Here is a 24,484-nt window from a genome sequence, read left to right as displayed (position 1 = left end):
CAATTATATGCTCTTGATAATGTTATAAATTCTAAATCCTAACATTTCACAATGTAAAGGGGAATCACTTGAACCAAGGAGACAGAGGTTGCAATAGGCCGAGATCATACCACTGCACTCCAGCCTCGCGACAGAGTGAGACTCCATCTAAAAAAAAAAATGGCCGGGCGCGGTGGCTCAAGCCTGTAATCCCAGCACTTTGGGAGGCCGAGACGGGCGGATCACGAGGTCAGGAGATCGAGACCATCCTGGCTAACCCAGTGAAACCCCGTCTATACTAAAAAATACAAAACACTAGCCGGGCGAGGTGGCGGGCGCCTGTAGTCCCAGCCACTCGGGAGACTGAGGCAGGAGAAAGGCGTGAACCCGGGAGGCGGAGCTTGCAGTGAGCTGAGATTCGGCCACTGCACTCCAGCCTGGGCGACAGAGCGAGACTCCGTCTCAAAAAAAAAAAAAAAAATTCAGCAGGGTGTGGTTGTGCACGCCTGCAGTCACAGCTACCCGGGAGGCTGAGGTGGGAGGATCACCTGAGTCTTGGGAGGTCAGGCTGCAATAAGCCATGATCCTACCACTGCACGCCAGCCTGGGAGACAGAGTGATACCCTGTCTCACAAAAAAAAAAAAAAAATCAGTTAATCTAATTTAGAGACAGTTTTACTCTGGAGTTGTACTCCTAGTTTACTACATGCTAGGGACTTTTCTAGGCAGTGGAATAAACAACATATCTAATATTCCTGTTTTCATGGAGTTTACATTCTAGTGAGGGAGACAAATAATAACTAGGTAGGCAAGTAATTCAATATCAGGAAGCATAAGTGCCATAAAAAAAAAAAAAGCAAGAAAGATAGGGGATGTAGGGAGAGACCACTGTTTTATATTGCATTCACTGAAGATCTCTCTATAGGGGTGAAGTCTGAGGCACTCTCTTTAAACAGAGGCCTGAATTATGTGAGCGAACCAGCAGTGCAAAAACTTGAGGAAAGGGATGAACAAGTTTTAAACCCTGGGAGTGTGCCCGGCTCGGTCAAGGAATATGGATAGTTCAATGTAGGAGAAGTGGAATAAACAAGGAGAGGGAGGCAGGGACTACACCAGGGCTAGGAATTTGGCTGTTCTTTTAATTTAAAATAACTGTATTTTAAATTATTTTAAAATAGCCAGGCGCGGTGGCTCACGCCTGTAATCCCAACACTTTGGGAGGCCGAGGCAGGCAGATCACTCAAGGCCAGGAGTTCAAGACCAGCCTGACCAACATGGTGAAACTCTGTCTCTACTAAAAAGACAAAAATTAGCCAGGCGTGGTAGCATGTGCCTGTAATCCCAGCTACTCAGGAGGCTGAGGCAGGATAATCGCTTGAATCCGGGAGGCAGAGTTGCAGTGAGCCGAGATCGTGCCACTGCACTCCAGCCTGGTCAACAGAGCAAGACTCCGTCTCAAAAAAAAATTATTTTAAAATAATAATAATAATTTAATTTAGAAGTCATCTAAAGCATTAAGTAAAGGAGTGATTAACATTTGAAAAGGTCATTCTAGTTATGAAGTAGAAGACAGCCTATAAGAGGTCAAGTGAGAAAACAACGAAATCAGATAAGACACTATTATAATTACCCACACAGGAGATGGTAGTGGTTTAAACCAGCATCAGCGTAACAAGGCAGAGATGACAAAATGTGGTCAGATTAGAAATGTATTCAGAAAATAGAGCCAAGACGATTTGCTAATAGACTGGTTAAAGGGTACAAAGAAAAAAGAAGAATCATAGATCACTTAGGATTCCGGCCTAAGCAACTAGTTGAATGGTCCTGCCATTTACTAATACCAAGAGCAGATTCAGAGGAAATAATGAGAATAGGAATCATAACTTCTGTGTTGTATAAATTTAGTTTGAGATGTCTATTAGACAGTTTGTTATATAAGTAAACTCATGTCATGGGTTTGTTGTACAGATTATTTCATCACCCAGGTATTAAGCCTAGTATCCATTAGTGATTTTTCCTGATCCCCTCCCTCCTCCCATTCTCCACTCTCCAACAGGCCCCAGTAACTGTTGCTCCCCTCTATGTGTCCACATTTTCTCATCATTAGCTCCCACTTATAAGTGAGAACAATCTGATGAACTATGACACTCAATCTTGGGGAGGGGGTTCAGGCTAAAGATATCAATGTGAGTCAATAGGCATATAGATAGTATTTAAAGCCATAGAACTAAATAAATATAGATGTAGAAGATTTTGTTTATTTCATCCTCACATCAGCCCTATGATGTAGCAACTATAATTATTACCATTTTATAGATCAGAAAACTGAAGTTAAGAGATTAAGACTTGCGCCGGGCACGGCGGGTCAAGCCTGTAATCCCAGCACTTTGGGAGGCCGAGACGGGCGGATCACGAGGTCGGGAGATGGAGACCATTCTGGCTAACACGGTGAAACCCCGTCTCTACTAAAAAAGTACAAAAAAAAAAAACTAGCCGGGCGAGGTGGTGGGCGCCTGTGGTCCCAGCTACTTGGGAGGCTGAGGCAGGAGAATGGCGTAAAGCCGGGAGGCGGAGCTTGCAGTGAGCTGAGATCCAGCCACTGCACTACAGCCTGGGCGACAGAGCGAGACTCCGTCTCAACAAAACAACAACAACAACAACAACAACAAAAAATGGCTCAACATCACTAATCATCAGGGAAACACAAATCAAAACCATAATACGGTATCACCTCACACCTGTGAGGATGGCGATTATCAAAGAGACAAGAGATAAGTGTTGATCAGGGAGTGGAGAAAAGGAAATACTTGAACACTGTTGGTGGAAATGTAAATTGGAACAGCCATTATGGAAAACAGTATGTAGGTTTCTCAAAAAATCAAAAAGGGCTGGGTGCAGTGGCTCACGCCTATAATCCCAGCACTTTGGGAGGCCAAGGCGGGCGGATCACAAGGTCAGCAGATAGAGACCATCCTGGCTAACACGGTAACCCCATCTCTACTAAAAACACAAAAAAATTAGCTAGGCATGGTAGCAGGTGCCTGTAGTCCCAGCTACTCAGGAGGCCGAGGCAGGAGAATCACTTGAACACGGGAGGCGGAGGTTGCAGTGAGCTGAAATCATGCCACTGCACTGCAGTCTGGGCGACACAGTGAGACTCCATCTCAAAAAACAAAAAAAATTAAAAAGAAAACAACCATATGATCTAGCAATCTCTCTTCTGTGTTTTAACCCAAAAGAAATAAAAGCAGCACCTCAGAGAGAGATATGCACTCCCATTTCACTGCAGCATTATTCACACTAGCTGAGATATGGAACCAACCTACACGTCTGTCAGTGGATGGCTCGATAAAGAAATCGTGGTACAAACACACTCTGGAATATTATTCAGCTTTCAAAAAGGAGATCCTGCCATTTACAACAAAACAAATGAACCTGGAGGACATTGTGTTAAGTGACATAAGCCAGACATAGGGGGGAAAAAAAGCAAAAAAACTAAATCACCTTTTCTATATGTGGAATCTTAAAAAAAAAAAAAAAAGTCAATACATAGAAACAGAGACTAGAACTGTGGCTGGGAGAGTGGGGGAGAAGTAGGTCAAGGGAACAAAGCTGGAGTAATATAGGATGAATAAATCTAGAGATCTAAACTATAGCATGAGGGCTAGGTGCGGTGGCTAAAGCCTGTAATCAATTCCAGCACCGTGGGAGGCCGAGGTAGGGAGATCACCTGAGGCCGGGAGTTCAAGAGCAGCCTGGCCAACTTGGCAAAACCCCGGCTCATTAAAAATACAAAAAATTAGCTAGGTGTGGCAGTGCACACCCAGCCACTCCAATGGCTGAGGCATGAGAATCACCTGAACCCAAAGTGGAGGTTACCATGAACAGAGATCACGCCACTGCACCCCAGCCTGGGTGACAGAGCAAGACTTTGTCTCAAAAAAATAAATAAAGTATACTATGAGCACTATAACTAATGTTAGCATATTATATACTAGAAATTTTCTAAAAGTAGATTTTAAATGTTCCTAGCATACAAAAAAAGTAACTATGTGAGATGATGGGTATGTTAAATTGCTTACATATAGCAATCATTTCACTATGGATATCAAAACATCATGTGTACACATTAAATTTATACAATAAATAAGTAAGCCTGAAATAAACAAATAAAATGAGAGAGAAGAGACTGGTGAACAATATGTTACCATCCTGTGACTTTTTGTGAGCTTATTTTGTAATCAGTAAAATGAAGTATTATTTGAAGTTTTTATAGCAGCAAAGGTGATTGTACTTTAAGACTATCCCAGGCCTTTACTGGTTCCATTCACAATCAGCACTCAGCATCTATTTTCCTGGGAACATCAGTTCATTAGAAAACCACTTAAAAAAAAAAAAAGAAAAATAATATATATATATATATATATTTGAAACAGAGTCTCGCTCTTGTCGCCCAGGCTGAGTATAATGGGGTGTCCCAGCTCACTGCCACCTCTGCCTCCTGGGTTCAAGTGATTCTCCTGCCTCAGCCTCCCAAATAGCTGGCATTACAGGCACCTGCCACCATACTCGGTTAATTTTTGCTTTTTTTAGTAGAGACAGGGTTTCACCATGTTGGCCAGGCTGGTCTTGAACTCCTGACCTCAGGTGATCCACCCACCTCAGCCTCCCAAAGTGCTGGGATTACAGGTGTGAGCCACCACACCTGTAATAATTATTTATTTATTTATTTATTTATTTATTTATTATTACTATTTTATTTATTTAAAAAAATAAATTTTTTTTTTTTCTTTTTTTTTTGAGACAGAGTCTGGCTCTGTCACCCAGGCTGGAGTGCAGTGGCCAGATCTCAGCTCACTGCAAGCTCCACCTCCCGGGTTTATGCCATTCTCCTGCCTCAGACTCCCGAGTAGCTGGGACTACAGGCACCCGCCACCTCGCCCGGCTAGTTTTTTTTTTTGTATTTTTTAGTAGAGACGGGGTTTCACTGGGTTAGCCAGGATGGTCTCGATCTCCTGACCTCGTGATCCGCCCGTCTCGGCCTCCCAAAGTGCTGGGATTACAGGCTTGAGCCACTGCGCCCGGCCTAAAAAAATAAATTTTTTATTTTTCATTATTTAAAAAAAATAATTTTTTTAAAAGAAAATGAATGGAATATAAACTCGTCAAGTGCCAGAATCTTTGATTTTCAATTAATGTGTTCCAACCACCTGGAGCAGTGCTCTTTCTGGGAAGGAACCTAAATTTACAGTCTTGCTGGGCAGCACTTGTTACCCTAAAAGATGGGGATGTCTTCATGTTGTCTTAGTTTTTTGGCACCACTAAAATCTAACAGGATTGCCCTAACCCAGAACTTTAAACTTGCAGTTTAATTTTCATTACAACTGCCCTCCTTCCTTATGGAACTATGACAGGTTCTAAGATACTGCCATTACTGGTCCAAACAACTACCATACCATGGGTATCAATATGTACTGTATGTACTGTTCAAAATAACTATGTACAATGTGAACCAATAACTACCGTATCACATATTCTAGAGGAAGAAATATTCTTAGAATTTCAGTTATCCTTTGTTAAACTCCACAAGTATTTTAGAGCACAGGTACTATGAATCAATGTAGCACTTCCATTAAATGCAAAATGTTAAAATGAGCAATCCTAATCCTGACGAGGCCAGAATTAACAGACTTCACCTGCACATAATAAGCTACATGTATGAATGCAGTATTAGTGGACCAATCACCTACAAGCATTAAGCGCCCATCCACAAGGGGTCACCAAGAATGACTACTATTTTTTGAATCATTTATCTCTGGTTAAAAAAATATATATATATAAAGTATGACAACATATTCTGTTGGTGCTTTCACACATTACTGGTGAGAATGCAAATTGGTACACTTGTGAAGGAAAATTTGGGGATTTGGGAATATCTAACAAAACTACATGTGCACTTAACTTTTGAAACAGCAATCACACTTACAGAAATCTACCTTAAAGAAACAGTTCTGGCCGGGCGCGGTGGCTCAAGCCTGTAATCCCAGCACTTTGGGAGGCCGAGACGGGCGGATCACGAGGTCAGGAGATCAAGACCATTCTGGCTAACACTGTGAAACCCCGTCTCTACTAAAAAATACAAAAAACTAGCCAGGCAAGGTGGCAGGCGCCTGTAGTCCCAGCTACTCGGGAGGCTGAGGCAGGAGAATGGCGTGAACCCGGGAGGCAGAGCTTGCAGTGAGCTGAGATTCGGCCACTGCACTCCAGCCTGGGCGACAGAGCGAGACTCCGTCTCAAAAAAAAGAAACAGTTCTAACAATACCAAAATACTATGTACAAGGCTATTTACATAAGAAACAACCAAAATGCCCATACATAAATGAATGGTTGAAGAGGTTAAGAAACATTTACACAGTCAAGTCACAGCTGTAAAAAAGAACAGGCTGGGTGCAGTGAGACCAGCCTGGGGCAACATGACAAAACCCCATCTCAAAACATGAACAAATTAGCCAGGTGTAGTGGTGCATACTTGTAGTCCCAGCTACTTGGTGGCTAAGGCAGGAGGATTGCTTAAGCCCGGGGGATCAAGGCCGCAGTTTGAGCCATGATTGTACCACTGCACTTCAGCCTGGGCAACAGAGTGAGACTGTGTCCAAAAAAAAAAAAAAAATGCAAAGAAAACGAAAGGAATATCTCTTCAAAAGAATGAACTGATTTGGAGTCATTTCCAGGATATACTATTGAGTGAAAAAAGAAAAGTGCAAAAGAGTGTAATATACTCTTCGCATAAAAAAGAAGGGACTAGGGAAACAATCTAGCAGTTGCTCAAAAAGTTAAACACAGAGTAATCATATGACTCAGCAATTCCACTCCTAGGTATATATACCCTTGAGAATTAAAAATATATGTCCATACAAAAAATTATACATGAATGTACAAAACAGCATTATTCATAACAGCTAATAAGTAGAAAACCAAATGTCCCATAACAGCTAATAAGTAGAAAACATAATGTAGTATATTCATACAATGGAATAACATTCAGTTATCAAAAGGAATGAAGTAATGATACATGCTACAACACTGACGAACCTTGACAAAATTATGCTCAGTGAAAGACGCCAGGCACAAAATGACACATATTATATGATTCCATTAACACAAAACATCCAGAATAGGCAAACACACACAGACAGAAAGTAGATTGGGAAGGGGACCTGGGAAGTGATTGCTAATGGATACAGAGTTTCTTTTGGGGGTGATGAAAGTGTTCCAGAATTAGATAGCTGTGATGGTTGCACGATCTTGTGAATATACTAGAAACCACTGAATTGTACACTTTAAAAGGGTGAGTTGTATGGTATGTCAATTGTACGGCAATAAGAAACTATATGAGAAGAAAACGAATATAAGAGAATACCCACATATATTTTCATTTGTGTAACAGAAATAAAGGAAGGGACAAACCAGAAACTAAATAGACTGTGTACCCACAGGGCATGGGTAAGAGATAGAAACAAAGATGGGGGGATGAAAAGAGATAGTAAAAACAAGGAAAAAGTGACATTTTTTAGTACAACTTTTTTCTTTTTTTTTTTTTTTGAGACAAAGTTTCGCCCTTGTTGCCCAGACTGGAGTGCAATGGCGAGATTTTGGCTTACCGCAACCTCTGCCTCCCAGGTTCAAGCGATTCTCCTGCCTCAGCCTCTCGGGTAGCTGGGATTACAGGCAAGCGCCACCATGCCCAGCTAATTTTGTATTTTTAGAGATGGGGTTTCTTCCATGTTGGCCAAGCTGGTCTCAAACTACCAACCTCAGGTGATCCGCCCGCCTCGGCCTCCCAAAGTGCTGGGATTACAGGCATGAGTCACTGCACCCAGCCCAGCACACCTTTTTATATAGTAGTGTTTAGTAGTAGCAGTGTTTAGTAACTGTAATGTTTCATATGCCAAAAAGTATTAATAATTAAAATCATCTAGGGTTGGAGGGAACCCAAAATGGAATAGTAACAATAACAAATGAACCTAATGCATTAGGGATGAATAAGATTAACTAAACTAAAGGGAGTGGGAAAGAAAATAATCTAAGTAACTTTGGAAAACTATTTTGACTAGACACTATAAGGCTAAAGACAAAAATAACAACATACAAATACTCTAATTAGTAAATATGTTTTTCACTAGGGTACAGGTTAGCAATCTGTAACCACTTCATGTATATTCTAGAAGTCAACAAATTAGTGAGTCTACTCTAGATCATGAAAGCCAGTTTTGTGACAGAGACGGAAGTTACAAATAAGGAACGGGAGAAGGTTAGGATGAACTTTGTGGTATTGGATTAGAATAGGTGTCAATATGAACCCACGGTTTTAAACATATATAGAAATAAAGGCAGGGTACTGTGGCTCACGCATGGAATCCCAACACTCTGAGAGGCCAAGGCGGGAGGATCACTTGAAGTCAGGAGCTCAAGGCCAGCATAGGCAAAATAACAGGACCTTGTCTCCACTAAAAATTTTTTTAAAATAATCAGCGGGGCATGGTGGGTGCATGTCTGTAGTCCCAGCTACTTGGGAGACTGAGGTGGAAGGACGGCTTAAGCCCAGGCGTTCAAGGCTGCAGTAAGCTATGATCACACCACGGCACTCCAGCCTGGGTGACAGAGCGAGGCCCTGTCTCAAAAAGAAAGAAATATCATTATGTGTGTGTGCACGCGCACATATATGTTTATACATATATACATAAAATATATGTATGCACATACTATATATATACAAAAATATATATAATATACTGATATATTTCCTAGTTCTGTCAATTGAAGTCCTAAGAGCAATAAAACTCCACTAAACATAATGAGTATACAGATTTTGATTTTAAATACTATTCTCCAATAAAAGGAACCAGAACTCCTTGGAGAAGTAGTCAACTCCAGGACTGGTGCAAGGAAAAATAAAAAGAACAGCCTGTGGCCCCAGAATATAAGGAAGTGCTTGAAAAAGGGTAGAGGCCAACCTGAAAGAACTTCCAATGGCCAAAGCTGGAACAATTCGAACAACAAAATAAATAATGATAGTACTGGATTATAACCCATAGAAAATAGAGATCCATAAGAAGACACTAATATAAACAAATAATTGAATAAATAAGTGAGGGAAAGGGGACATCTCTCCCTTACAGAAGAATTCCAATTAATAAATGCAGAAGGAATGAGGGAAATACAAAATCATAATTAGCCAAACACCACAGTAATAACTGTTGCTGACAAGATCTACCAATGGATGTTAAAAATCAATGGGAGAAAGTTTGAGGAGAAACTGTATATCCACAGTCTCAAAGTATCTCCCCCAAGATATGTATGAACAATAAAGGGAAGAATAGTAACTTTACCATGAAGAATATCGCTAAGGGTTCAAAGTTAAAATATCACTAGCAAAAATACATGTCAACACCATGTACCCCCTAACACGATGCATTGAGAAGGACACAACATCACTTCTGTAGTTTTCTTGCAAAACATGCTTAACCTCAATCAAATCATGAGAAAAAACATCAGACAAACCCAAAATGAAAGAAGTTCTACAAAATAACAGTACTCATCAAAAATGTGAAGGTTGTGAAAAACAAAAACTGAGGAACTGTCAGAGATTGGAGAAGATGAAGACACAACTGAATGCAACGTGGGAACCTAGACTAGATCCTAGAACAACAACAAAAAAAGGCATTAATGGGAAAAACCAGTGAAATTAAGTAAAATCTACAGTCTAGTTAATAGAATTACACCAATGCCAACTTCCTGGTTTTGATCATTGTACTATGGTTACATGTAAGTTGTTAACATTAGGGGGTGCTTGGTGAAGAGTATGTAAGAACTCTGTACTATCTCTGCAACTTTTCTGTAAGTCTAACATTATTTCTAAATAAACCATTAAAAATAAATAAAATCCATCAACCAGTCATCTGACACAACTGTCACATCTTCTTGCTCAAGGATCTCATCTGAAATTTAAGTCCCATTAATTTAGAGAGCCCAGTAGGAGACATCAGAACAAACTAAAATCGGCCGGGCGCGGTGGCTCAAGCCTGTAATCCCAGCACTTTGGGAGGCCGAGACGGGCGGATCACGAGGTCAGGAGATCGAGACCATCCTGGCTAATACTGTGAAACCCCGTTTCTACTAAAAATACAAAAAACTAGCCGGGCGAGGTGGTGGACGCCTGTAGTCCCAGCTACTCGGGAGGCTGAGGCAGGAGAATGGCGTAAACCTGGGAGGCAGAGCTTGCAGTGAGCTGAGATCCGGCCACTGCACTCCAGCCTGGGCGACAGAGCGAGACTCCGTCTCAAAAAAAAAAAAGAACAAACTAAAATCATAAAAATCGGATTTGGCATCTAGCAAGTAAATAACTACTTTATGCTCTTTTTCACTTTTTGTAGTTAAAGAAAATGCTAACAGATGTGACTTTACTGGCTTTGCAAATTTCTTTGTAAATGATTTGACCAACTTTTTATGTTTTCAACATCATGATAATCTTCAATATGTGCTCATAACAATGTATTGTGTGCGTATGTTAAGCTGAAGTTGTGTAGAGTTTTGTTGTTGTTTTTTTGTTTGTTTGCTTGTTTGGTTGGGTTTTTTTTTTTTTTTTTTTTTTTTTTTTTTTTTTGAGATAGAGTCTCACTCTGTCTCCCAGGCTGGAGTACTGTGGTGCAATCACAGCTCACAGCAGCCTCAACCTCCCAGGCTCAATTGATCTTCCCATCTCAGCCTCCCTAATAGCGGGAACTGCAGGTATGCACCACCATGCCCAGCAAATTTTTGTATTTACCATAGAGACAGGGTTTCACCGGGTTGTCCAGACTGATCTTGATCTCTTGGGCTCAAGCCATCCTCCCACCTCGGCCTCCCAAAGTGCTGGGATTACAGGCGTGAGCTACTTTGCCTGGCCAAAAGTTCTATTTACAGTTTTAAAAAACACCTTCAACAGATTATAGTATATTGTTATTATACAGTTATCCAACTATAACATTCAAGTTTTGTTTCACAAGTTTGTTTTTATCCTAACACAAACGTCTCACTCTCCAAGCCACAATGTCATCATTATCATCATTTTAAAATCTGAAAATCTGAATTTTAAAAGATCAGCTCCTTCAATACATCCAGCCCTTTTTTCTTTTTCTATTTCAAATATTAGGGAGTATTTAGTATGACTTTTTTGGGGAAAAATGCTTGGGACATTGGAATTGTATTACTATTTATTATTTGCACCCTCTACTAACCAATCCAGTCCAATCAACAACACATCCTTCAAAATTCCTTTAAATTAAGTGAGATTTTCAAGAGATGTTTATATTAATAAGCAGATTAAGTGACGCATTTACATTTGCTTTGCTTTCTCTTCCATGCACCATCAGGGTTCCTGCATTGGAAATGGAATACATGACCAGCAAATGAATGGATGTGTCACATGTAAACAGCATGACTATAAATTTAAGAAGCAAAATGATAAGAACCTTCGGGAAAGCAAAATTCATAAAAGTTTAGAATTACAAGAGGCCTTAATAGGCCATTTAATCCATTCCAATAACAACAACTCGAGATGACAATCTATCCTATTTTTAAAAGGCTCCAGATTTCCAACCTCCCTAGATATCTCATTCTGCCGTACAATCTTGTCATGTGATTTGGGGGAAATATTATGACTGTTCTTTGCCCTACCTAATGCTATCTTTTCTCAGATAATATAGCAATACATCTTAACTCACTTCCAAGATATATAAATGTGTATAGGTGCATAATACATATGTATATGTGTCTGTGTATGTGTATATATATGTATATGTACATTAATGCATAAGACAGGCACCTAGGACACTCAATTTTGCTTGTATAAACACAGGCTTTGGAAACACATATATTAAAGGGACATACTCACCCCACATTAATCACAACAGGCACTATGAAACAAACAATGTCACAGAACAATTTTGGTCTAAAAATATCCAGTAGAAATCAATTTCATAAAACCTTGAGGTAAATAGGTTTCTTCCCACTATGAATAATCATAGTTTCTTCGCCTTCTACAAATACTGCCCCATTTTGAGCAACCACCACTAGCAGCATTGTAAAAATATAATACATACATATGTACTAGATCCAAATAAACAATGTTTTAACGTTTGGTTTTTCAAACCACTTAGCTAACAATCATTTTGGAAAAGGGCCCAGTGAAAAAGATAGTGATGGCAGAGTTCAGCCAGTGATAATGAACAAGTAGCCAGTTTTAATCAAGCAGTCCAGAGAACTGATTCAAACAAAACAAATCATTTTTGGAACATATAAAGAATGAGGAAGTCCCAAGCAAGGATTTAAAAAAAAAAAAAAGTGTCTGTTAGGAAATACACCAAAATGTTAACCATGAAATGCCACCTCTGGAGATGTAATTACAAACATGGGTTAGTTTGTTCAGATTTATTATTCCTATCATTTGATTATCTCTATATTCTAAGTATTATAGACATTTCTTAAACCAAAACAAATCTGTCCCTGTATTTCACAGCTCTCTAAGATAACATGTCTTTTACATAACCTCCTGGGAAAGGTGGTACAAGCTCCTGTTTTCCTCGTGTCTCCCAGTAACCTGCCTCCCATCACAGAACAGACTTCACCATGTTCCCCGAGGTAGCTCCTGTCATCACCATCATCATCCTCATCTCACGCCGAAGACTAAACAATGCGCCCCGCCTCGCCTCGCCTCCCGGTTGCAAAGGCTTTATAATTTGTTGTTTTATCGGGGCGGGAGATTTGGAGAAAGGTTTAGCAGATGATGAGCTGCCCCCACCCAAAGGCAGAGGAGAGGAGGAAGACACGTCGTCCCAGCCTCCACCCCGCTAAAGGCGGCCGGCGCCTGGGGACACCGGGGTCGCGGCTCTCCCCGGACCCTGAGAGGGAGTCGGCCGCCGCCCTCGGACCGAGACCCAGCCGAAGCAGGGAAGCTGGTCAGCGGATAAAGGAATGAGGCAGAAAGAGACGCGACCACCGTGGGGCCAAAGCAAAGACACTGTTAAGCTTCTGGAGGGGCGGGTCCCTCGGCCCTCTCCGCGGGCGCCTCGGCTTCTACGCTGCTCGGAGGCGCCCGAGCGGCAGGAGGCCTCTAGAGCCGGGGACCCAGGAGGGCCGCGCCGCGCCGAGAGGGCTTTCCCAGCTCGCCTGCCGTCCACCCGGGACCCCAGCAGCACCGCTCGGCTGCAGTCCCGAAACGGCCCCGGCCGGCCCTGCGCGGCCGGCAAAGTACACATACACAGGACCAGGAGGACAGAAGATGATGCGTTACCGTATGCGGCTCTGGAGCTGGCGGGGTGGGGCGCGGCTCCGGCGACCCGAGCCCGGCTCGGCAGAAGCTGCGGCGGTCGCGTCCTTTATTTTTGCTGCAGCAGCAGCGACTTGTCAAAGGGAAAGACGTAAGAGGCGGCAGCAGCAGCGGCGGCAGGCGAGTCTCGCGAGATTTGAGCGGAACTCTCGCGCAGCCGGGAGCCCTCGCCCCGCCCAGCAGGCCCAGCGCGGGAGGTGAAAGGGGAGCGGAGAGGAACGCTGCTCAGGTGGAGCAGGGGGTTGAGCGAAAAGGGGGAAGGGGATTTGGGCGCTAGGGGAGCCAAGCTAGGTGCTGGGGGCACTTTGCCACCGCGCGGCCCTTACCTTTCAGCCCTCGCGGAATCCGGGCAGCCCCGACTGCCTGCGGGGACCTGACTCCGCAGATGAAGCACAATTGGGGGCGTTTCACAAAGGGTGGTGAGGAGTGGGGGGGCCATGCGGTGCGCCCGGTTTTCCTCGTGGTGGGCGGGGAAGACTCCGCCGCCGGGCGCGGCTCGGGAACACGTGGTACGGCCGGCGGCAGGGCCAGGGCCACACCCCTTTATCTCCGCGCGCACCCGGTGCCCCACGCTCTTTATCTCACATCGCAGCGGAGGGCCGGCCAAGTTCAATCATATAAAAGCGTTTCACTTGACCTACTCTTCCACTTTGTTCATGTCTTTGCGCCTTACGGGACTGCCAGAACCCTGCAGATGCCAGGGCCTGGCTCCTAGGTTTTCTTTTCTGCTTGGGAACACTGAGTAAAGTGTCCTTTGGGTGACTTACATCCTTGATCATGACCTCGACCTCCACAGTGAAACCCCATGAGGGAAAGGACACGGACTGGCTGAGTCCTCACCGTATCCCCAGTGCCTAACATAGGTCCAACTGGATATTAAATTGTTGAGTGAATACCCCATCTCCATCTTCCTCTTTCTACCTGGTTTTGCTCCTGGACTTCCGCCTTTCCAGCCACCTTCATGGTGTCTTTCCTTCCAAATATTCTAACGAGCACCAATAATGTGTAACTGACCGATGACATGGGGACAAAAAATAGAGTTGGCCTGTGCCTTCCAGAAGTTTGCCATCTAATTGGAGGCATAGAAGAAGCACACAAACATACGAGCCATGAATGTGTCACTAATGTAAGAAATTACGGTATAGACAGACGAGGGAGTACTTGCCCATGGTTAAATTAGATATATGTTTGTGTGTCACATGAGGCAGTTTAGTCCAAGAGTTAGGAGCCATGTGCTTCACTGTCAGACACTGGTGGGAATTCTGAAATCCCACTTATCCCAGGTGTGTGACCTTGGGCAAGTTGCTTGACCTCTCTGAACCTCAGTTCCTTATGCGTCAATTTATTATCCCAGTTCTTATTATCACAAGTTTCCTCTGAGGAGTAAAATATATGTAAAGCTCACATACGGCACATATTAAGTACTCATTAAATGGTGGGTCTTACGTGTGTAGCTTTTAAGTTTCTATGTATAAAATGTGTATCTATTTCTGGTAAACGATGTAAGGGAGTAGCTACATGAGGAGTGATGTCATTGTTGCTAGTGCTTTATGATCTGGGTATTGTGTGTGAAACTCACTCAAAAGCAACAAGCTGGCCAGGCGCAGTGGCTCACGCCTGTAATCCCAGCACTTTGGGAGGCCGAGGCGGGCGGATCACAAGGTCAGGAGATCGAGACCATCCTGTCTAACACAGTGAAACCCCGTCTCTACTAAAAATGCAAAAAATTAGCCCAGCATGGCGGCGGGCGCCTGTAGTCCCAGGTACTTGGGAGGCTGAGGCAGGAGAATGGCGTGAACCTGGAGGCGGAGCTTGCAGTGAGCCGAGATCTCGCCACTGCACTCCTTGTCCTCCTTTTAACTCATTAATGTACTCATCTATGCCACTCACAAATATCATGACATTCTGTTTTTCTTGAATTTGTAAAACTGTACTGGTTTTGCCCATTCTTTTTTTTTTTTTTTTTTTTTTTTTTTTTTTTTTTTTTGAGACGAAGTTTTGCTCTTGTTGGCCAAGCTGGAGTGCAGTGGCACATCTTGGCTCACTGCAACCTCCGCCTCCAGATTTAAGCCATTCTCCTGCCTCAGCCTCCCAAGTAGCTGGGATTACAGTCATGTGTCACCATGCCCAGCTAATTTTTGTATTTTTAGTAGAGGCGGAGTTTCACCATGTTGGCCAGGCTGGTCTCGAACTCCTGAGCTTGTGACCCTCCCGCCTCAGCCTCCCAAAGTGCTGGGATTACAGGCATGAGCCACCGTGCCAGGCCTGGTTTTGCCCATTCTATTTCAAGAAAAGGACTGCTTACTTTATAAGACCAATCAAGAGACTCCCTGTTTTACCCTCTCCTTAGCTTCCACCCTCAGAGCTGTGTGTAAAAGAGAATTGAATACAATTGTGTTCAGTTGCATACAATTAGCAAATACTGTTAGTGTCAGCAAGTGAGCCCTAACTACTAGCCACCATCACCTTGACCACACCACTTTTTCCCAAAACGCTGTTTCTTTCTTTTTTCTTTTTGAGGCGGAGTCTCACTCTGCTGCTCAGGCTGGAGTGCAGTGGCGTGATCTTGGCTCACTGCAACCTCTGTCTCCCGGGTTCAAGCGATCCTCCTGCCTCAGTCTTCCAAGTAGCTGGGATTACAGGTGTGCTCCACCACGCCCGGCTAATTTTTTTGTATTTTTAGTAGAGACAGTGTTTCACCATGTTGCCCAGGCTGCTCTTGAACTCCTGACCTCAAATGATCTGCCTGCCTCAGCCTCCCAAAGTGCTAGGATTACAGGCATGAGCCACCACACTGTGCCAAAACACTGTTTCATACTCAAAATCAGCATATCCTAGAACTTTGTTGTCAGCATTATTCTCCCAACTCCACCAGTTCATTTTATTCAGATTTCCCTAAAGAAAAATGTTGGATAGAGGGATTCAGAGCCACAGCCAAGTCCTCAGCATCACAAGCCCTTGGTCTGATAGCCCTCTGAGCAGCACACCTTGGCCATACCAGTCAGCCACATCTTCCTCCCCTCACACGTGTCACCCCCACTTCATGCCTCAATTTCACAGTACCACGCCACAGCTGGGAGGTCCCAGGCAAAGGAACTGGAGAATCAACAGTAGAATACATAGTTTTCATCTTTCATCTGCATATGGGAAATGTGCAGCTCCTAAAGGGCTTAGTTGGAAGTGAAGAAATCCAGCAGAGCAGTGAAGTGTGGAGGCAGAGCAGCAGGGGTAAACGGACACTGGGAGTAAGTTTGTGTTGCCCTTGGCACTTGGCTCAGGAAACAAATCACTCTGAAAACAGAAAAGAACTCCAGAGCAGGAATCCATGGACATGAGTTCTGGTAGCTCAGAAATTGTAGCCTAGTTGCCCTCTCATTACACACACAGTCGTTCTGAGCCTAGTCTCACATCTGTAAACAGCGGTGATAATAAAACCCACCGCCTGCCAGAGAGTATCATGGGAGTCAAATAACATAGGGAAGTACCTTATAACCATATTTGTAGCACTGTTTAACTGTGAGGTATGATTATTCATTGATTCATTCATTTAACAGATCTTTGTGGAATGCCTATCATAAGTCAGGCATTGTGCAAGGCACTAAATATGCTATTGAACAAGCTTAAATACCTGCCCTCAAGGAGCTTATGGTCTAATGGGAGGAGAGAGGGAAGAAAATAGATCATTATAATATCACAGGAGGAGAGCACAAGTGATAAAGGTACAGTGGGAGGGAGCAAGCAAACCAGAAGAAGTGCAAAAAGAGCTGAAAGCTTTTTTGGAAGAGGTTTAGAAAACATTCGTAATGGGCCAGGCATTACGCTCACGCCTGTGGCTCACGCCTGTAATCCCAGCACTTTGGGAGGCTGAGGCGGGCAGATTACCTGAGATCAGGAGTTCAAGACCAGTCTGGCCAACAGGGCAAAACCCCATCTCTATTAAAAAAAATACAAAATTTAGCTGGGCGTGGTGGTGGGCACCTGTAATCCCAGGTACTCAGGAGGCTGAGGCAGGGAGAATCGCTTGAACCTGGGAGGCCGAGGTTGCAGTGAGCGGAAATCACACCACTGAACTCCAGCTTGGGTGACAGAGAGAGATTCTGTCTCAAAAAAAAAAAAAAGTATCCGTAATGAAGATTCGGCACATTTCATGAAGAGCGATTCCTAAATCAATTCCAAAATAACTGCAACAAATTGCTCTGTTGTGGGCTGTGAATTCTCCTTGGTTCTAATAAAACTCTTATCTCCTAAACCATTAGAAAAGAGTCTTTGATGTGGAGTCATTATATACACCCATTAGCTTTGAAGAAAGATGAAATTAATGGAGAGAAAAATCAGTGGTATCTTAATTAGAAATATTTTATTGTTACAGCTTGTGTTTAAACACCAGAAGAAGAATTCATTCCACCTCACATACTTGGTGCCCAATAGTTCCCTTCAGCCAGTCTTTCTGATCCAGGTAATATTACAGATCAGAGCCTAAGAGGCATTTCCAAAATATGATAACACATACCTTATTTTCATTTATGGTTTATTTTTACAGATGGTCCCTGACTTCTGGTTTTTCAGCCTTACGATGGTGTGAAAGCAATATGCATTCAGTAGAAACTGTACTTCAAATTTTGAATTTTTATCTTTTCCCGGGCAATATGGATATTCTCCTACAGTCTTGGGCAGTGGCAGCAAGCTGCAGCTCCCAGTCAGCCACGCAGTCACCAACACTACAGTGTCCTGTTTTGCCAGATGATTTTGTCCAGCTATAGGCTAATGTAAGTGTTGTCAGCACTTTAAATTAGAGTGGGTTAAGCTATGATGTTCAGTAGGTTAATTCTATTAAATGCATTTTTGACTTTTTTGTTGTTGTTGAGACACTTTTGTTGTTATTGTTGTTGTTGCACTCACAGCTCACTGAAGCCTCTACCTCCCAGGCTCAAGCAATCCTCCCACCCAGCCTCCCAAGTAGCTGGGACTACAGTCACATGCCATCACACCCAGCTAATTTTTTTCTTTTTTTTTTTTTTTTTTTTTTTTTTTAGTAGAGATGAGGTCTGCTATGTTGTCCAGGATGGTCTTGAATTCTTGAACTCAAGCAGTCCTTCCGCCTCAGCCTCCCAAAATGCTGGGATCACAAGCATGATCCACCACACCTGGCCTGACTTGACTTATGATGGATTTATTGGGACATAACCCCATGGTATGTGGAGAAGCATCTATACTCTGCTTCTTTACAAAAGGCTTTGAGATAGCTATTAACACTTTATTCATAATCATATTCCCTACAAAGAAACTCCAAGAGAGTGCATCAGTCCATCATTTCTCACAATTATTGAGTGCTGACCATATGTAAGACATTATGCTAGAACTATAAGCTGTATGAAGTATGTCCATACCCTTTAGGGGTCTGAAAACTATAGATGGAGGTATATATCCATAGGATAGCTAAATAATAAACAATTCTATCCTTTTATCCTTATAGTTGATTCTGTCTCTCTATATTTCCTATTGGTTGTTTGAGCAAAATTATAAAGTTAGGTGCCCAACTTCTGAAACTTGTTCACTGTACGCTGCTGCTTTTCCAGAGAAGCAGGATATCAAAGAAGGGCAAGATTTTAACTTGATAGTTATAGATCTATAATAGGTATTTTAGTAGGTCTTCTTGAATAACTCATCCTTTAAACAGAGCACAACCATGACAATTTTCTCGTGATATAGGTAAAATTTGAAATTGGTGAAACCTAAAGACTAATTTAAATTAATTCTGGAAGACAAAGACTTGCACAAAAAATAGCGTTTGATAAAAAGCAATATGATATAATGTAAAAGAAAGTACAGAAAAAAAATAAATATTCCCAGAACTCAAAAGAGACTCCTGGAGAGAATTTCATCCAGGTGGTAGAATTTGAGAGGGTAGCTGACAGCTAAATACAAAAAGTTACATATTCTGATAATAAGGTATTCTCAAAACACCAACCTCCAAGCCACAAAAGTTGCCTAGAATTTTTGTTAAAATGTATCTACATATGAAAACACATTCATTGCCTCCTATCTCACTAACAGATAATTGATCTGCCAAAGAGGTTTGAAGGGAAGTAGGATACTAAAAATAGGATCATAAGATTGGCAGTTGGTTCTTTTGGAAACAGAGTTCTTTCTTGCTAAATGCAAACCTTCTGGGGTTTCTGTTTGAAATCCATATCCTAAAATCAAATATTACATACACTAGGACAACCCATCGTCTAAACAGTATTAAAGACTTCCCTTTCTAGCTGTTTCTTAGACCTACAATGCAATAACCATTGTTAGATAAATTATTTTTACAACAGTTACTGTTGTTTCATCAAAACACCATACCCTGGGGCGGACACAGGTGAACATTTTCTACTCAGCAGCAGGGAATGGAATGCTGATGCTGGGGAAAGAAAATGAAGCTACAGGGAGAAAAGCCTACTACGTAGGGAGAAGGGAAAGCAGAAGGGCACTAACAGTTATAGAGTGCTATCCATGCCACACACTGTGGTAGCACATTGAGAAGAAGATGAACTAGGCACATCTTTGTTCTGGAAAGAAAATAATAAGAAGCATATATAAATAGTTTTACCTTTTTTCCACACTCTGTCAAGCCTCGGGATATATAAATAATCATAACACAGTTAGAAAGTTGTGAGCGCAATGAGAGGTATGTATCCCTTTTTCTCCTTTCAAAAAAGGACTAGGGGGCTTAGATGAGGTATAGTTAAATTATGGCAGGTTGGATCAGGGACCCTCTGTTACCCAGCCTGGAGTGCAGTGGTGCGATCTTGGCTCACTGCAACCTCCTCCTCCCAAGTTCAAGCGATTCTCCTGCCTCAGCCTCCCAAGGCAGGAGAATGCACCACCAGGCCCAGCTAATTTTTTTTGTATTTTTATTAGAGACGGGGTTTCACCACGTTGGCCAGCCTGGTCTTGAGCTCCTGATCTCAAATGATCCACTTGTCTCGGCCTCCTGGAGTGCTGGGATTACAGGAGTGAACCACTGCACTCAGCTAGAAATGGGTTCTTAAAGGTTGAGTGGTTAAATTTGGACAGTGGGAACAGAGCACATTCTAGGCACAAGAAACAGGATAAGCAAAAGTGTTCTCAGGATCAGCAGGCAGTCCAGTTTAGTTGTAGCTCTGTGATGCTTATGTTTTCCAAAATTCTTGGTTGCAAGTGACAGAAACCAAACCTGAACTTGCTTAGGCAAAAGTGAAGAAGAATTAGCTCAAGAGATCCAAAAAAGGGTTTAAATGTCAAGCTAGGATAGGGCAATGAGCCAAGGCTTCAGGAACTTCTGGAGCCAGGAACTCTCTTGCTTCTTTGCTCACCTTGCTGTCTTGGCTTCAATTTACCTGAACATAGACCAGCTTCCTTCATATAGCTGGATACATGGCACCCCTTAGCTTTATGTCTTACCGTTTCCACCCCTAGAATGGGAATAACATTCTTAAGTTTGAAAAAAAAAAAAATCCTGTGGGAAGAATGCTAATTGGCCAGGCTTGGATCAGTGCTCATCCTTAGACCAATCCCAGGGGACCCAAGGGAGGGGCAGGGCATAGTAAAAGAAAAAATGGGTGATGGGGTCTGGAAAGCAGAGTCTTGTGAGGCTGTGTTCGGAGAATTGATAAGGACTGAAAGATTGCAACTTTACAAGAAGCATATCAACAGGTGAGGAAACATGCTGGCCCAAAATTATGGTAACATTTGCTGCACTACCAGGTTAAAATGAGGTTGAATATTTTATGGCATTGTTCAAATTATTAATGTTTTGTCATTTCAGTCAAGATGTGAAACTAGGTGGATCTCTCACACTGGCTTAATGACAGTAGGACCTGGAATCCTTCATCACTTACCTAGCCAGATGACTTTAGGTGAACATCTTAACCAACCTGAGCCTTGATTTCCTCACTGAAAAATAATAGTAATAATTATAGCTAACATCTGTTGAGTCTTGGTGTTCTAAGCACTTTTCAAATATTTAATATTTAAAACAAACCTATAAGGCTCTATAAATCTGATACAATAATCCCCATTCACAAGGTTATTGTAAAGATTAAAACCCACGCAAGGCCTGGCGCGGTGACTCACGCCTGTAATCCCAAGACTCTGGGAGGCCGAGGCAGGTGGATCACGAGGTCAGGAGATCGAGACCGTCCTGGCTAATATGGTGAAACCCCATCTCTACTAAAAATATAAAAAATCAGCCGGGCATGGTGGCGGTCGCCTGTAGTCCCAGCTACTCGGGAGGCTGAGGCAGGAGAATGCCGTGAACCCAGGAGGCGGAGCTTGTTGTGAGCCGAGATCATGCCACTGCACTCCAGCCTGGGCGACAGAGCGAGACTCCATCTCAAAAAACAAAATCACCATGTAAGACACATGGCCTGGGCTGGGTGTGGTGGTTCACACCTGTAATCCCAGGACTTTGGAAAGCCAAGGCAGGCAGATCACTTGAGGTCAGGAGTTCGAGACCATCCTGGCCAACATGTTGAAACCCCATCTCTACTAAAAATACAAAAAGCCGGGCATGGTGGCGGGCACCTGTAATCCCAGCTCCTCAGGAGGCTGAGGCAGAAGGATCACTTGAACCCAGGAGGTGGAGGTTGCAGTTAGCTGAGATCGTGCCATTGCACTCCAGGCTAGGCAGCAATAGTGAAACTCCATCTCAAAACAACAACAACAACAAAAACAGATGCATAGACCGATGCCTGGTGCACAGCCAGCCCTGAATACATCATAATTTTTAATGATCTGTTGTCCAAAAAAGGACATTCTGCATTTCCTGATTGCTTCGGGAACCAAAAGCTTTGAAAAAACAAAAACAACAAATGGAAGGAAAGGACTCTAGACTCTGTGACTCCTTATCTCTAACATAGAAGGGGGTAGATAGAGTAGGACTTATTAGGGACTAAAATAAGCCAGGAGGAGAGCTACTAAAAAATAAACAGAAAGTAGGAAATTGAGAAGTGTGGTAGTGGAATGTCAAGCAAATGAGAGTGGCCTAGGTTTTTGGTTCTTTTTTCTTGCAGGATAGAACTTTCCAAAAAATGCCCATCTATAAAGCTGGGCCATTTAAAGTTCTCATGTCTTTGACCTGAATGCTGTCAAACAACTCAGATTATTCAACCAAGGACAGGAACTAACACTCATTGGCAAAATCCATTGTGTCTGGGCTCTGTGCTGAGCCCTTTATACACAGTTGACCCTTAAACAATACAAGGACTGGGGGACTAACCACACCCCACCCGTGCAGTCAAAAATTAATATATAACTTTTGATTCCCCCAGAACTTAACTACTGATAGCCTACTGTTGACCAGAAGCTCCACTAATAACATTCAACAGTCTATTAACATGTATTTTATATGTTATGTGTATTATATACTGTATTCTTAAAATGAAGCAAGCTAGAGAAAAGAAATCGTAATAAAGATAATCATAAGGAGGCTGGGCACAGTGGCTCATGCCTTTAATCCCAGCACTTTGTGGGGCTGGGACTGGGGATCACTTGAGGCCAAGAATTCAAGACCAGTCTAGGCAGCATAGCAAGACAATGACTTTACAAAAAATTTTAAAAATTAGCTGAGGGGTGTCCGAGCTGCAGCTGGAGAGGAGTGGCCTTACCCGCTTGTTTTGATTCATCATGGATAATCTGTCATCAGAAGAAATTCAACTGAGAGCTCACCAGATTACTGATGAGTCTCTGGAAAGTACGAGGAGAATCCTGGGTTTAGCCATTGAGTCTCAGGATGCAGGAATCAAGACCATCACTATGCTGGATGAACAAGGGGAACAACTAAACCGCATAGAAGAAGGCTTGGACCAAATAAATAAAGACATGAGAGAGACAGAGAAGACTTTAACAGAACTCAACAAATGCTGTGGCCTTTGTGTCTGCCCATGTAATAGAACAAAGAACTTTGAGTCTGGCAAGGCTTATAAGACAACATGGGGAGATGGCGGAGAAAACTCACCTTGCAATGTAGTATCTAAACAGCCAGGCCCGGTGACAAATGGTCAGCCTCAGCAACCAACGACAGGAGCAGCCAGTGGTGGATACATTAAACGCATAACTAATGATGCCAGAGAAGATGAAATGGAAGAGAACCTGACTCAAGTGGGTAGTATCCTGGGAAATCTAAAAGACATGGCCCTGAACATAGGCAATGAGATCGATGCTCAAAATCCGCAAATAAAACGAATCACAGACAAGGCTGACACCAACAAAGATCGTATTGATATTGCCAATGCCAGAGCAAAGAAACTCATTGACAGCTAAAGCTACTGCTGTTCTTCTTTATCATTTATTCACTTCCGTAGCTCCTTCTTGAAAGTTATTACCTTTTCAGAGTTTAAATTTTCGGTTCCACGCTCTTCTAATTGGGAGATAATATGGAAGAAGGGCCAGAGCAGTCACAGCCCTCCTTCTCTTTTGTTTTCTATTGAGGGCCGACTGCTGCTTGGTCTTCCTTCTAGTTATTTTCTTTTTCAATTCATACTCTTAGATTGGTTTTCATATGTCATGTATAGTGTTTTCATCCTCCTCATATACTTTAGCAGGTTCTTTTGCTTTCAAGATTTGGAAGCATTGCCAAAGACAGCCATGAAGAAGGAAGCTATAGAGATGTTCTTTGTTGTTGTTGTTTATTTTTGCTTTTGTGGTGTGGTAGAGGGAGGGACAAGAGATAAGAGGTTGTTACCTCAGTAAAAACCTTCAGGCCACAAAACAAAAAGTTGCAGAGCCACAGCGAAGATGTAGTTGAATATAGTTTTTGATTTAAGTTGCGGTTATAGCCAATTTAGGCTAATGCTTGGTTTTGGAGCTTTTATACACAAAATTTTTGTTAGGCATCACAGCTTTGCAACCTCTGCTCCAAAGAGAAAAATAGAATGAGTTTTCTTTCTTTCTTTTTTTTTTTTTTTTTCCTGAGTCAGAGTCTCGCTCTGTCACCCAGGCTGGAGTGCAGTGGCGCGATCTGGGCTCACTGCAACCTCAGCCTCCTCGATTCAAGTGATTCTCCTGCCTTAGCCTCCTGAGTAGCTGGGATTACAGGCACATGCCACCACGCTCAGCTAGTTTTTGTATTTTTAGTAGAGACAGGGTTTCACCACGTCAGGCTGGTCTTGAACT

General features: G+C 42.7%; 2 protein-coding genes across 8 annotated transcripts in view; one reads left to right on the top strand and one right to left on the bottom strand.

The window, feature by feature from the left end:
• Window positions 1–13,458, bottom strand: part of HERC1 (HECT and RLD domain containing E3 ubiquitin protein ligase family member 1) — a 228,558-nt gene extending 215,100 nt beyond the window's left edge. For all 7 annotated transcript variants that reach the window (XM_026455079.1, XM_026455086.1, XM_026455083.1 and 4 more), the window contains exon 1: window positions 13,310–13,458. The gene's annotated coding sequence lies outside the window, so the exon portion shown is untranslated. The remainder of the gene's footprint in view (window positions 1–13,309) is intronic.
• Window positions 13,459–22,940: 9,482 nt separating this feature from the next.
• LOC111521743 (synaptosomal-associated protein 23) lies at window positions 22,941–24,227 on the top strand. Its single transcript, XM_023185320.3, has one exon. It carries the CDS (start codon window positions 22,997–22,999, stop codon window positions 23,630–23,632), a length of 636 nt encoding a protein of 211 aa, XP_023041088.1. The 5' UTR covers window positions 22,941–22,996; the 3' UTR covers window positions 23,633–24,227.
• The last annotated feature ends 257 nt before the right edge of the window (window positions 24,228–24,484 follow it).

The sequence above is a fragment of the Piliocolobus tephrosceles genome, chromosome 6 (assembly GCF_002776525.5).
Source record: "Piliocolobus tephrosceles isolate RC106 chromosome 6, ASM277652v3, whole genome shotgun sequence".
Taxonomy (NCBI): domain Eukaryota; kingdom Metazoa; phylum Chordata; class Mammalia; order Primates; family Cercopithecidae; genus Piliocolobus; species Piliocolobus tephrosceles.
This window is presented reverse-complemented; position numbering and strand designations above follow the sequence as displayed.

What these genes read in the sequence shown, in the direction of transcription:
- LOC111521743 (XM_023185320.3), top strand. Translation starts at nt 22,997, where the DNA reads ATGGATAATCTGTCATCAGAAGAAATTCAACTGAGAGCTCACCAGATT.